Source organism: Primulina huaijiensis, chromosome 14 (assembly GCF_012295235.1).
Source record: "Primulina huaijiensis isolate GDHJ02 chromosome 14, ASM1229523v2, whole genome shotgun sequence".
Classification (NCBI taxonomy): Eukaryota; Viridiplantae; Streptophyta; class Magnoliopsida; order Lamiales; family Gesneriaceae; genus Primulina; species Primulina huaijiensis.
In genome coordinates, this window is record NC_133319.1 from 908,135 (window position 1) to 921,374 (window position 13,240).

General features: G+C 33.2%; 3 protein-coding genes and 1 non-coding gene across 4 annotated transcripts; 1 reads left to right on the plus strand and 3 right to left on the minus strand.

Annotated features, from left to right (window-relative positions):
- Positions 1 to 4,029: 4,029 nt before the first annotated feature.
- On the plus strand, positions 4,030 to 5,387 carry LOC140957542 (probable membrane-associated kinase regulator 6). Its single transcript, XM_073414854.1, has 2 exons — positions 4,030 to 4,883; positions 4,991 to 5,387. Exons 1-2 carry the CDS (start codon positions 4,154 to 4,156, stop codon positions 4,996 to 4,998), a joined length of 738 nt encoding a protein of 245 aa, XP_073270955.1. The 5' UTR covers positions 4,030 to 4,153; the 3' UTR covers positions 4,999 to 5,387.
- A 2,932-nt stretch (positions 5,388 to 8,319) lies between these two features.
- LOC140958135 (small nucleolar RNA snoR145) lies at positions 8,320 to 8,472 on the minus strand. Its single transcript, XR_012171731.1, has one exon. It is a non-coding gene; the product is annotated as a small nucleolar RNA snoR145 (small nucleolar RNA).
- Positions 8,473 to 9,828: 1,356 nt separating this feature from the next.
- Positions 9,829 to 10,880, minus strand: LOC140957471 (RING-H2 finger protein ATL67-like). The gene has a single exon (XM_073414757.1). The coding sequence runs from the start codon at positions 10,701 to 10,703 to the stop codon at positions 10,080 to 10,082; it is 624 nt and encodes a 207-aa protein (XP_073270858.1). The 5' UTR covers positions 10,704 to 10,880; the 3' UTR covers positions 9,829 to 10,079.
- A 1,040-nt stretch (positions 10,881 to 11,920) lies between these two features.
- LOC140957564 (late embryogenesis abundant protein At1g64065) lies at positions 11,921 to 12,888 on the minus strand. The gene has a single exon (XM_073414876.1). The coding sequence runs from the start codon at positions 12,801 to 12,803 to the stop codon at positions 12,135 to 12,137; it is 669 nt and encodes a 222-aa protein (XP_073270977.1). The 5' UTR covers positions 12,804 to 12,888; the 3' UTR covers positions 11,921 to 12,134.
- Positions 12,889 to 13,240: the final 352 nt, after the last annotated feature.

Sequence of the window (13,240 nt, forward strand, 5' to 3'; positions counted from 1 at the left end):
ATTTTAATTACGACCGTCGCTAATTTTAGCGACGGTTAACGATGAANCGAAAATTGATGAATACTTGCGTTTTAATTTACATCGCATCGGGTGCTTCTATAAACCAATTTCATCTTTTATAAATTGCTAGCTTGGAATGTGTTGGTACTTGAAATTATTGGTGTTTAAGAGAAATGAAGTGAAAATTTGGATCTTCTATACGCGAATTAAATCAAATTTTATGGATTTTCTTACTTGTATCTGTCCCATATCAAATCACAATATTAGTTGATTATATACTTGTTATATACATATATACAATTTTGATATATTGCTCACCTCTGTGTTCATCTATGATGCAACACTCATCTATTATACGTGATGAAACATATCAAAAATATATATCCATTAAGTGAATGTCACATGTGAGCACAGATGTATGTTGGCACGGTTGGTGGACAAACCATCAAAATTATACATATATATACATATATTTATTTATTTATTAATCAGGTACATAATCCCTGAAAATAGAAATAATGGATGTCGTTAAGTAAATATTAGTTTAACTAATTTTGGTAAGCTAATTTTAGAACCTTCTTAATGAAACCTTTATAGGTTTCTTCTGAATTCAAATAGATTTAGCTAAATATTACTTTTTCCAATTGTACTGTAGCCATTACCAAACCTACGCGCTTTTATCAATATAATATTTTTCCAAATCCGATAATAAAATTTCCTTTTTAAAAAAATTACTTATCTCAATTATGCAGCTTAGTATAGGCAATAAAAAATTGTGAGATGAAATTGAAATATGATCTTTTTAATTCAATATAATAATTTGATATTTAAAAAACAAAATNACTAAGTAATCTTGTTTTAAAAATAGAAAAATAAAATTTAAAGTTTTCCATTCTAATAAATTAGATTTTTTTTACATAATTTTCTTTTTTATTCCAATAGTAGTACGGTCAAGTTATACCGCCGTGAAACATATAATTAATGGAATAAGAAATCCGACATCTGAGTTTAAATTACGTTACTAAACTAGTGCATGCAACCTGAGTAGGTCTTTGTACGTATAAAAAAGGTTACCCATTACAAATTAAGAATACTAAATTGGTCAGTAGAATTCTCTCATATTAAAATCACGCTTTATGCTTAATGTGGAATGATATTTTCTTCTTCGAGTTGAAAGACCAATGTTTGATCTGAAAATTGGTTGAAATAGAAGAAAAAAAAAAGTTAATTAATCACAACCTATATTATATATATTTCACATATCCATTTTCCGCACTCGTTTCTTTAAGAAAACCTTCATAAAATGTGGATTATAACTTTATGAATATTCTACTTATTCATGTATTTTTTGGGGTCAGATTTTGACTGAATAAATAGAGATGTACGCCAAATATTGATTAATAAGTTTGAATTTACAACGTAATTAACGCCAGCTTCTTAAACCAATTTCTTCATTTTTCCTCTTTGAAATTAAGTTACTTCGTACATGTGCCAAGAAGAAATAGTGTTCAAGTATTTAAGCCTTTCAATCTACAATAAAATATAATGATAGTACTGATACGTACTAGTCCTGATGATGATCATAATAATAATAATAACAATAATAATAATAATAGTGGTGGTGTTAATAATAATAATAATAATAATAATAATGTGATTCTAACACACAATTTGCTATTTTATCATAAAAAAATTTAATTTTGGGAAGTGTACTTTTTCCCGATTCGTTTAAAAGTTATGATTGTTTATGTTTTGTACAAAAACTCTTATTAAATCGTCTCACAGTTTAATTTTATACGACTGATCTACAACCTCATCTGGTCAATTAAAATATATTTTTTTATGCTAAAATTATTACTTTTCATTATAAATATGGATCAGATCAACTCATATCAGAATATATTTTCTATTTTTCTAACTAGTCGTTACATTGAAAAGAAAATTAAGTAAGTAAATTGTAATTTAGAAAAACCCATCGGGAGGGTCTACTATGCCATGGCCTCCCTACAAAGGCCCTTTTTTACTTGGATAACTTAATTAAACTCACCGAGCTAAAGCAACCGATCAACATGAAATCTTAGTTGTAACATGCATGCTTATCAACAAATAACTTTTCCCCTTCTATATCTTTTAATTTATAGAGGGATGATATTCAACACAAATGTGTGCTATAACAACTCCTTCATATCCGATCCAAATACCGTAAAAATTATAGGTTTCGACGCTTGATCCCGTTCTCAAGTGTGAATTCGAGCATGAAACAGAAACAAATATCAGCAAAACTCACTAGTCCAGATGAAATGACAACTCAATAGTTGGATGTTGGTCGAAAACCAAGTAGGGGACCTGTTTTTTGTTTCAGTTTGCTTTCTTTTCTTTTGTCTCTTGTAACCTTTGTGGATTTCACAAACAGCTAGGGAACCCCTGTCTCCTACTCTTTTGTTCTTTTTCCATTTAGAAGTATTTGGTAATTTGTTACTGCAAATTTAATGTGAAAAGAACAAGACCTTGCTTACTCTTACATTTGTGTGATGTATCTAAATTCAAATCAATGACCACTAGCAATATAAGTGGATGCCAATGCATTGAATTTCTATTCGTATTTGGGATTTTCCTATATATATATATATATACGTAATATGGTGGACCAGATAGTAATTTCCAAACGATTGAATCTGTGCTTGGTTATAATTAATATGTGAGGAATGCAATGCGGTAATTAATTAACGTATACACAAAAAATTATGTGAGACGGTTTCATTGATGAATTTTTTGAGACATATATTTTATTTAGTCACCTATTAAAACATATTATTTTTATTATAAATATAGACATAATTGATGTATCTCACGAATTAAGATATATAAGATCGTCTCACAAGAAATCTACTCGTTATTATATTAACTAATCTAAATCTTGGGAGCATGCATGTAAATGGCAACTTCTCCTACATTAAATGTTTGAGGCGTGGAAGGTCACTATCAGCAGGATGACCCTTACGGAAATCTTTCTCATAATTAAATATCCTGGAATTAATACACTGTTTTAATTGACATATTGACAAATAAATTATACGTTCATTATCAAATTATATCTTTCTATCATTTTGTCAATTCACAAATCCATTGTTCCTTCGACTCGAAATCGTACCGTAAAAGAAAACCCAAAATTTACCGACTGAATTAAAGGATAGTTGATGAATTAAAAAACAACATATGTTAATATTTGATGGATATAAAAATATCGTAGGATGTTCTAAATTGATTTGACAACCTCTGACTTTTTGTATGGCAGCAACATTATTTACTTGCAACATTTAAGGTCCCTTGATTGGCGCGGATGCCCCATTTTTTTTATTAACTTATAAATTTACTGTTTCTATTTCCCGTTATTCATGAACGTTTATATATTTTTTAAAGATTTTATATCATAGATTTTTATTATTATATACTTTTTTTTTGCCTGAAATTAAAGAAGCTGAGACTGCATTGGCCTTTATTGGTGATTAAAAATAAGGGGGAAATGAATTTTGGTTCATAAATTTGTCTAATTCTTGAATTTTGGTTCATTAAGTTATAAAAGATTAGTTTTGGTATACAATTTTATTTTCGGTTACTTTGGTCCAATTGCTGATATGACATCTAACAGATCAGCAATTTTCGATGTCATGTTATCATTTTCATGTGTCACACAAGTATTTTTCAGTGTCACGTCAGTATTTCTTGATATCATATAAGCAATTAGACCAAAATAATCGAAAAATCAAAAATTAGAATACCAAAATAAAACTTTGAACAAGTTGATGGAAAGAAACAAAACTATTTTCTCTAAAAATAAAGATTAAATAAACCATTCGAGAAAGATGGCCAATAGAATATTTTTTGTGGCTAGATTTTGATGAAGTGGTAACAAAAAGAAAAAAAGAAAAAAGGCATGATAAGTTACAAAGCGTGTGCCTAAACTAAAGTTCAATTTACCAGATTCTTGCTACATTACNAAATAGTTATGGGTTACCATGAGCTAAGGCTATAATTAATATACAGGTTAATTTATAGCATTTCACTCTTAAATTTCCAACGAAATATTAATATATAAAGCATTTCTGTCCCCTCATTCATTCTTGCTTTACACTACACTTGGTTCTTGTTCACTATGGAGAATTCTCAATCACTAACAGCAACTGAAAGTTTTTCATACAGTTGGTTAATAGACAGAAAACCGTCTTCTATCGATGAGTTGCTCGGCAACTTTACGCCTCGAGTAGTCGAAAGATCAGGTGAAAAAGAGGAGAATTTCAACTTTGATGTTCCTGTCACAGCGTTTCCTGTGTCCCTTGTTCATGCCGATGAAATTTTCTCAGATGGGCACATCATGCCTTTGTTTGTCGACAGATCAAAACCAGAAGCGTTCAAAAAGACGCCGCTTTCTAGCCCTCCCTCGCCTGTTTCATCTTCAAGAAGTGCTCCATTTGTAGTTGACAGGAACCAGTATTACATGCTGGGAAAATGGAGGAAATCATCTAAAACGATTTTACAAAATTGTTTCCGGTTTATGAAGCCGATGTGCAAAACGATAGGCTGCTCGAGGAAAAGCAGTAGAGTGGATGATCTTGAAAGAAAAGTGAGTGAAATTCAAAGGTGTGGGGATTCACTTGAATCGTCACCTAGACCAAGTTCGGCTTATTCGGTTGTTGAATGGGATGATCTCAAGAAAATTGGCAAGAAAGTTGATCTTTATTATGGGCTTAAAAGGGTCAAGAGTTTGAGCAGTTCACCGCAATCTTCGCCTCGTTTAAGTCCATCGAATTCAAGTAATGTTCTCAGCATGTGTGATGTTGAGAGCTCAATCAATGAAGCAATTCTATACTGTAAAAGATCAATAGGTAATAATTCCTACCTATTTTAGCATATTATTCATATGCTTTCACTTTCTATTTGCAGATTCTTGTCAAGTCTTGATTTATGTGACATTTTCTTACTAACATCTCAGAAAAATGAAATGGGACAAGGACAAGAAAGAAGAACGTGAAGGAGAAGAGTGTAAAGAGATTCAAGAAATGCAAGGCAGGAGTTTTAGATAATGCTTGCTGAACCATGTCTTCGGCCCTTCTTGTTTATCGTACGGCTCAGTTAACCAGTAACTTTATTCCCACACCTTAAAGAAAAGAGAAGAAAATGAAAAGCAATCCGTTGTAGAATCTTTCGACTGTTAATATTGGGAGAAAATCGTAATGAAAAAATGAATAATTTCTTATTAGATGTTGTAACAGATTAGAATACCTTCGGCTTAGAGGGCCTCGCAAGTTTCTATTCTCTTTTTTGTTACTTTGTGGGAATTGTTATTCATTTTTCGTGAAGCTCATTCAAAGAAAGTGATATTTGGACCACCAGCTTTGGTTTTGCATGTGATAATTGTTATGGTAATGGGATAATAGTTGAAAATCCGGACCTTGCTTCCATGTCGAATCTCATGCTTAATCCTCAAAACCTTGATTTCATCCATAAATCTGTGCTAACAATAATACACAACTTCAAAAAGAAATCGACAGAAACAGATTTTGTTGGACTATCGTATTAAAAGTTATAATTGTGGTGACGACAAATTTAAATTTTTTATCCATAAAACATCCCGAACACGTCGGTTTGATTGTGTAATAAACAGATACTCACGCTCACGCAGATTCAACAAGACTACCACGCAGATTTTCACATCCTATTATTAATTAGCTAGTGAGAACTATGATGAATTTTACAAAATTAATACTCTTTTCTTTGTTTAAGGATTCCCGACTCTCCAAGCAAAAGAAACACAGGTTGAGTAGAAGATAACTAGAGACAAAGAGGACCATGAGAAAACATGTTACGAGAATAAGCCATAAAAAAAACCATCATTTTATGTTTCCATGTCCGATTTTTTGTTTGTCTATCGTTGTTGTACACGGTGTGTATGTTTATCATTTATTGATGAAACAAACACAATTATTAGTCACGATTATGTATAATTTGATGATAAAAGCATCTGAAATTAGCCAAGATTGAGGGGACCAACTCTCGAACACGTACTTGCCATCAATAAATGCTCTTCTATCTCTGTTGGACCAAACTCCATGTACAATGACTCGACTTTAGTCGAAAATTATGTGACGAGAATAAAATATATTTCAAGAAAGAGGGGGAAAAGACTTAAAATCAATTTGACGTGATCTCCTATTTCTTGAAATCCCCTCTAAATTGTCATCTTTTTACACTCACATACTTTACTTGAGTCATTATAACCTTGTCAAAATTAAATTCATCAACATTTTTTTAGCAGGAAATATTGAAATATATGAGTGTAAATGTCAAAAATCCAAACATTTATTAGTTATTAGGGATGATTGAAAGTTAATATTTGAAGCAGAACAAAAGAACAAATCATGTCTAAAATAGCGACTTTCGACTTTTGCTTCAGAAGCAGAAATAGGGCAATTCTAACTAAGGTGGTCTTTAAATCTTCATGGTTTACTCGTCACAGATGTTCTTGTTCGAGTTTAGGTTCAATGGATTAAAGGCATTTGCAAACAAGCTTTACATTACAGATATGAGACATGGATATATAGTAAACGTACACAAGAGAAACAAATACAAGTAAATAAACATGACATGGACGAATATCGAAGATATGGATCCATGGCCACGCATTTTAGGACCATTTTGGGTCTGTTGCTTTTAGGTGTCACATGGAGGAATTCCTGAAATCTTGGTATTTGATTTTGATTTTGATTTTGTGGCATAAGATCCAAACGTTTTACTGCTATGCCAAGACTGAATGCCCGAAATTTAAGCATAATATTATATAGTATTTGATATTTAATTTTATGCTTAACAAATGAATAAACGACATTCTTCGGAAACATATAAATAGTTTAAGGCAATTGTCGTTTAAATGTGAACAGGATAAGAAATATTTTTTCAGTATATATAGTATATCCAATAAAAATGAAAGAGGCAAATTGATAATTTGTCGAAAATATGGATTAATAATTTCATATCTTGAAATTTTTCGTGACAAATCAAACAGTGTGTCAAATTTGAGCCAGAGCGGCACGTGAACTAAGTTACTTTTCTTGGTTGGCTTGCAAACGTTCATACTGGCACACAAGCCAGGTGTAAACAAACTGAATCGAATATAACTAAAATTTGAAAGCTTAAATTAGTTCTATTAAGTTCGAGTTTGATTCGAAGTTAGAAAATTTTAAAAATTTTGGTTGGAATTCGATTCAAATTAAAGTTCGAGTTTGATTTCGTTTCGAAATTCGAACACATTTGCGAACTCTTAAAAATATTGCTCGAACTTTAATTTGCACTCAAAAGACTCGAAATTTATTTATTTAATACATAATGAAATTATATTAATAAATTATTAAAATTGGCGAACAACTCTCAAACTATTAGACAATATAATTTGTGACTCGATTTCAGATTAAAAAAAAAATAATCGAACTTGTTCGAGTTTGACTCAAATTCAATAAACTCAAATTCGAATCAAATAATTTTCGAATCATCAATTCGAAAAACTAGAAATTTGACTCGGTTATAAACCCATTAACATTTATTAATTCTTAGCTTTTGGCACAGATAAAATTTTGATATATTTAACACTTTGACCATTTTTAACAACTAAAATTTTTAACTTCCCTATTTGATTGAATATTTATGTAAATAATTATATATATATATATTATATCTAGACCGAATCTTTCATATTTGGATCGAATTTTGGTCATTTGGGTCGAAATTTTCAAATCTAATTTGAATGTGAGTCTAGTTTTTCATATCTAGATCAAGTTTCAAATATAAGTCAATATTTTGATGTTTGAATCGAGTTTTACACATTTTAGGTTGATTTTGAGACTAGTCTCATCTCCCTTCTAGAAGAGGGGGTGCGAGCTCAATCTCAGATCATCACTCCGACCAGTTTCTTGGACAAATTTGAAGAATCGTAATGAAGGAAAAGAAATGGTAATTTTAAGAAAATAAAGTGGTTGATTGGTTAAGCCAAGAAAAAATTTACATGATCTTGGCTTGGAATACTTCCCCACCGTTCAAAAAATGTCGACAATTTAGGCCGATTTGGAATAAGATTCAACTTTTAAATATTTCTCGTTGTCATCATTTTATTCTGACAATCTATTGGGAATAAGTCAAGAAATTTAAAACGGGAAAGCAGATTTCAATTCGTCGAAGTACTAAAAAAGATTGAAATTTAGCTAAAGATTGCGATATGGAATCTACAGGAAAAGTGTCAATCGAAAGAATAAAAGATATAATCAACAAAAGATGTATGTAGCCTAAAGGGTTCAAGACGAATCAAAATTGAAAATTTGAGGCGTCCTTTGATAAGGCCAGAAATCCATCTACGAAGGCATATACTTGCTAGTGTTAGAGAGGGCTCGTTACGGAGTCAATTCCTCTCCGCTGGGACCTTCGATCAAATTCATAATTAATAATAATAAATAAGAAAATGTCCGAAATTTTGGAGAACCTGGCCGGAATAAATCCCTCCGGTTCGGCGATCAAAAATCAAAAGAGATTCAGTTTTCGAAGGTAAACTTGGCCGAATCGGCATCGTTATAATCGCCTCTCGTCCATAGGTCCTTCGGTGAAAATCTAATTGAAGACTAGATGAAGAAGAAGAAGAAGAAGAAGAAGTTGCTCAGCGAATACGAACCATAATAGTGAGAGAGATTCACGCTGCGATTATTATTAATACCGCAGTCTCGATGAACTCGTTCGTCATCATCGCAACTGATACTCGGCATCTCATGTAGGCATTATATAAACCAAAACCCTAGTAAAAGGGTATGGGCCACCTCAAAGGTCCAATGGGTTGGTTAGCTATTGAGCTTTGTCTAAAACAACTCATTTGATACCCTAGGCAACGAGTCCAACTGACCACACTTATGATCCTAATGAACTTTTACTGCATAGATTTAATTTAAAATTTTTGTTTCGCTTTTATTCATATAATTTATTGTTATTACTAGTAAATTATACGACGTGTGCATAATCATAATTTATATAAATTTTATTTAATGTTAATTTAATGATGGACTATAATCTAATTTGATATGAGTAATATTGAAAATAAGTTACAATGCCAATTTTGGGGAAAAAAATATTGGTGTAAGTAATTAATTTGGGGAACAAAAGATTGAATAGATAATATAGATTATTATTATTATTATTTTAATTATTACTTAATAATAATATAGTAATTTATTTCAGATGGTTTTTAATCTTATTAACTAAAAAATTAAAAAATAAAATGAAAAAAGTATTGTGGCGTAATCGTTGTTTAAAGTATCGGAGTGGGGGATCGCCATCTTCGGTTTATTTTACTATTATTTTGGTCAATCGATTGTTTATTTATTGTAGTTGAAATAAAACAAATAAGGTATAATGAACCAAAATTGAATAATTCAATAAGTTTGCAAATAGAATATTTTATTTAGCTTCCAAAAAGGCACAGTGCTGATTGATCTCAACTCACAAAAAACATGCAATCAAATCCGAAAATCGGGGGGTGTATAGTACAAAATTAACTGCAAATGAATTGACTTCAAATTTAACTAATACTATAATTTATAAGAATACATGAAGTTTATTTTAATTTTCAATTTTGAATATATATATTTTACATCTTATTTGAAAGTTTGTTTCTTAAAATATTTGGATAAAATAAGTTTTCTTATAAATAAGAAAAATTGCATCAAAAAAGAAACACACGAATGGTTCAAGTCGCAACAAAAGAAATCTGAAAAGTCGGATAAATCAACGAGCAAATAAATATCTCGATTTTTTTTTTTTAAATCGCATTGATATTTTTTATTTTCCTTTTTTTACAACATAAAATCTAGAAAAATCATAAATTCGATCGATTCTCTCAAAAAATAAATTTAAAAAAGACTATAAATGGCCGCCACCGTCCCACTGCCTAAACCTACCAAAAACGTCTTAAACTTCACGGTCAACCCCTAAACAACTAAAATTAGCACTTCAAACCCAAATAATTCTTCAATAGCCAAACGTACCCTTCTTCATATTCTCCTTCGCCCATCGGAGTACTGAGACAGTGGCACCACCTCCTGCAACGGCGTGGATAGCGGCGTCGGCAACGGAGAATTCCGGCAGACGGGACACGAAGCATTAAGCTTTAGCCAGGCATCCACGCACGTGACGTGAAAGCTGTGCTTACAATCCGGCAACATCCTCAGCATCTCCGCCTCTCTGTAATCGCACAAGCAAATCGAGCAGACGGTGTTGTTTCCCCCGTTCCCATTTCTCCTCGAGAACACAAACTTCGGGTAAGAGTTGATAACCGTCTGCTCGAGCCCCACGACGACGTTTTGCGAGTCGCTCTCGTCGTCCTCAGCGACGAAGATTATCCGGGGGAGGTAGACGCTGTTTTCGTTCGATCGGGTAGAGTCTGTGGAAGACGGGGAGTGTTGGCCCAGGCGGCGTCGGCGTGAGGCGGACGTGTGGTAGCAGATGTAGGAGGCGAGGAGGACGGTGGAAAAGAGGACGAGGAAGCCGAGGGCGATCGCGATGGCATAGCCGAGACCTATGGAATTGACGTTTTGTGCAAACGAGGATTGTCCGGCGGTGGTAGGGCTGGCGAGGGTAGGTAAGGGTGGCGGCGGAGGTGATGGCTGGTTGGACATTGGGAGAAAAATGAGGTGGCGGTGGTGAATGGCAGGGCCATCTGAATGAAGAGAGAATCGAGGGGAAATTGAGTCAAGTGCTGAGCTGCTACATTTAAGACTATTTGAATATCGACCAGCAATTCATTTAATAAACCAACATGGCCTCATTATTATGCTCATCATGGCACGTTATTTCTTTCTATATAAAATTATTTCTACTATAATCTCCAAATTGACATATATATAAGAAATCTATAATACAACAAAAAATTTCTCATACTTGATTGAATTAGTTTGAATGGTAACATCTAATTCTTGATTGTTCATTGTTGGATATATAAGGTTGTGCATGTGCTTGCACATAAAAAAATATTTGATTCAGAGAGGTTGAAAACTCATTTTTTATGTAATTAAAATACACGAATTACTGAAATTTTATAATTTGATATGAAATCTTTTGGAAATCTCTTGAATGTTTTTCATCTAAGAAAATTAATAAGACGAAATATCGAAAACGTCTCTATATAAAAATTTTTTTTAAAAAAAGGCAGTGTTATCCCAAACATTGGTCAATTATTTATTTTACAAATTTTCTCATAGTTTGATGGAATAAAAAATAACATAATTGGTACGATAATATTTTATTAAAAAGGGGGTAAGGAAAGTTTTGGATTGATTCCCAAATGTCTAGTGTGGAACGGGAATGGAGCTCGGTCCTCTTTGCAGGAAAGGACAACATTGTATCATAATTTTTCAATGCAGGACAAGATGAGAGGAATGCAGTTTTGTTCGTTTTTGATTTGTCAAATTTAAGTCTTGAGACAGCCTGTCTTTTTAACTCCATATTCTAAGGAAAATCTGGATCCGAATATATTTCTCTATTCACTTGTTTATCCATACATGCTAAGATGGTTCCATGCTGGACCATTTAATATTTTTATTTCGATGACAATTTGACTACAATTCGTTCCGGAAAGGGCCTCATAAATTTTGATATTTATTTTATAAAATAATACGATTGTTATGAATATCTCGTTCATCAAAATTGTAATAGTATGAATGAAGTCCGCTACAAAAAGTATACTGGGTTGGCCCATTTTGTCAGGCCCAAAACATGACATTATCATTATGGTGTTGCACAAGGTTTATTCTAATTAACCACATGATTATTAATTGCTTTAAGAATGTTGTGTTCAAAATTATTAAACTTTTATTGATACCTAATTAAAAATAAAAACTGCGAATACAAAAAAATATTATTAACTATTTGTTCAGCTATCTATTAATCAAAGAAAATGACAGCTCCTCTAGGCTGAAAAACCAAATCACAACAAAACCAAGCGAATATGTGAAGTGTGTGTGTGTGTGTATATATATATATATGTATATATATATATATACAGTGATAATAACAACACGTCATAAATATAATTAATATGTTGTGATTAATTAATACTTAACCTTTCGTTTACACTTCTGCTGCTGAATCGCTTTGCTTGTGACGTTAACTGTGATGCTGCAATTCATTCTCACTGTCACGTGTTTTTTAAAGAAAATCATCTTCACTCTCCCGCCAACGCTTGTGTAACTGCCGATCGTCAGCAGACCCGAACTGTAATCCGAGTTCAGATTCGGCTGCTGCAGGATCCGATCCGTCATCACATCCACCGTCACGTTCATCCTCATGGTCCGACGCGCCTTCGCCCTACCCGGGGGACCACGCGCCTCTCCGATCACCACTCCGTGGTAGAAAAGCGTGGACGTCGTGTTCTGATACTTGAAGGACGCGAAGTTCGAGTTCTTCACGGAGACGTCGGCGGTGAGGGATATATTAGACCCCGGCCGCGGAGTGGTGGTGCCATTGAGTAGCTCGAGCCTGTCGATGGTGACTCCGTTCATGCGGATTACTGGATCTTTGACTTTGAATACGGTAAATATTAGGACGACGACCACGATGGCTTGGATGAGGAGGAGCACTGTGATGATGCCGCAGCACTTGATGCACCTTCGGCGGTTCGTTTTGTGGGCTGCGGCTTCGTCGTCGTCGCTGCCGGTGTATCGACCAGCGGCGGGAGCGAGTGGGTGGACTTGGTCGGATGACTCCATCGGCGTTGGCATTTTGCGAGCCGGGCAGCGTGTTTTGAATTTGAAATGGTTACGGGGTTTTATATATCGAAGTTCACGTGTAAATGCACTACAAAAATATCTCATATGGCGAAACGAATTATGAATTATAAAAAATATCGTATAAGTATGTAACGTGTGTCTCCGTAGAAATTTTGCAGCAGACAACGCATTAAGTAGAAAGCTATACAAAAATGGGTGCAGTGGTGGGCCCTAAAGTATTTGAAATTTTGGCTAAATGCTTTGATTATGTGAGGTTGATCTTGACTTGTGTTCAGTATGTTGCTGTACTTTGTTTACCCATTTTTTCCCAAATGCGAAATCCTAATTATAGCCTCTCAAAAATGAGTATAATAATATTTTTCTTACCGAGCTACAGTAAAATTAAATCGACATGGATGGGTAATAATTAAAAAAAACAAAAAAACCTA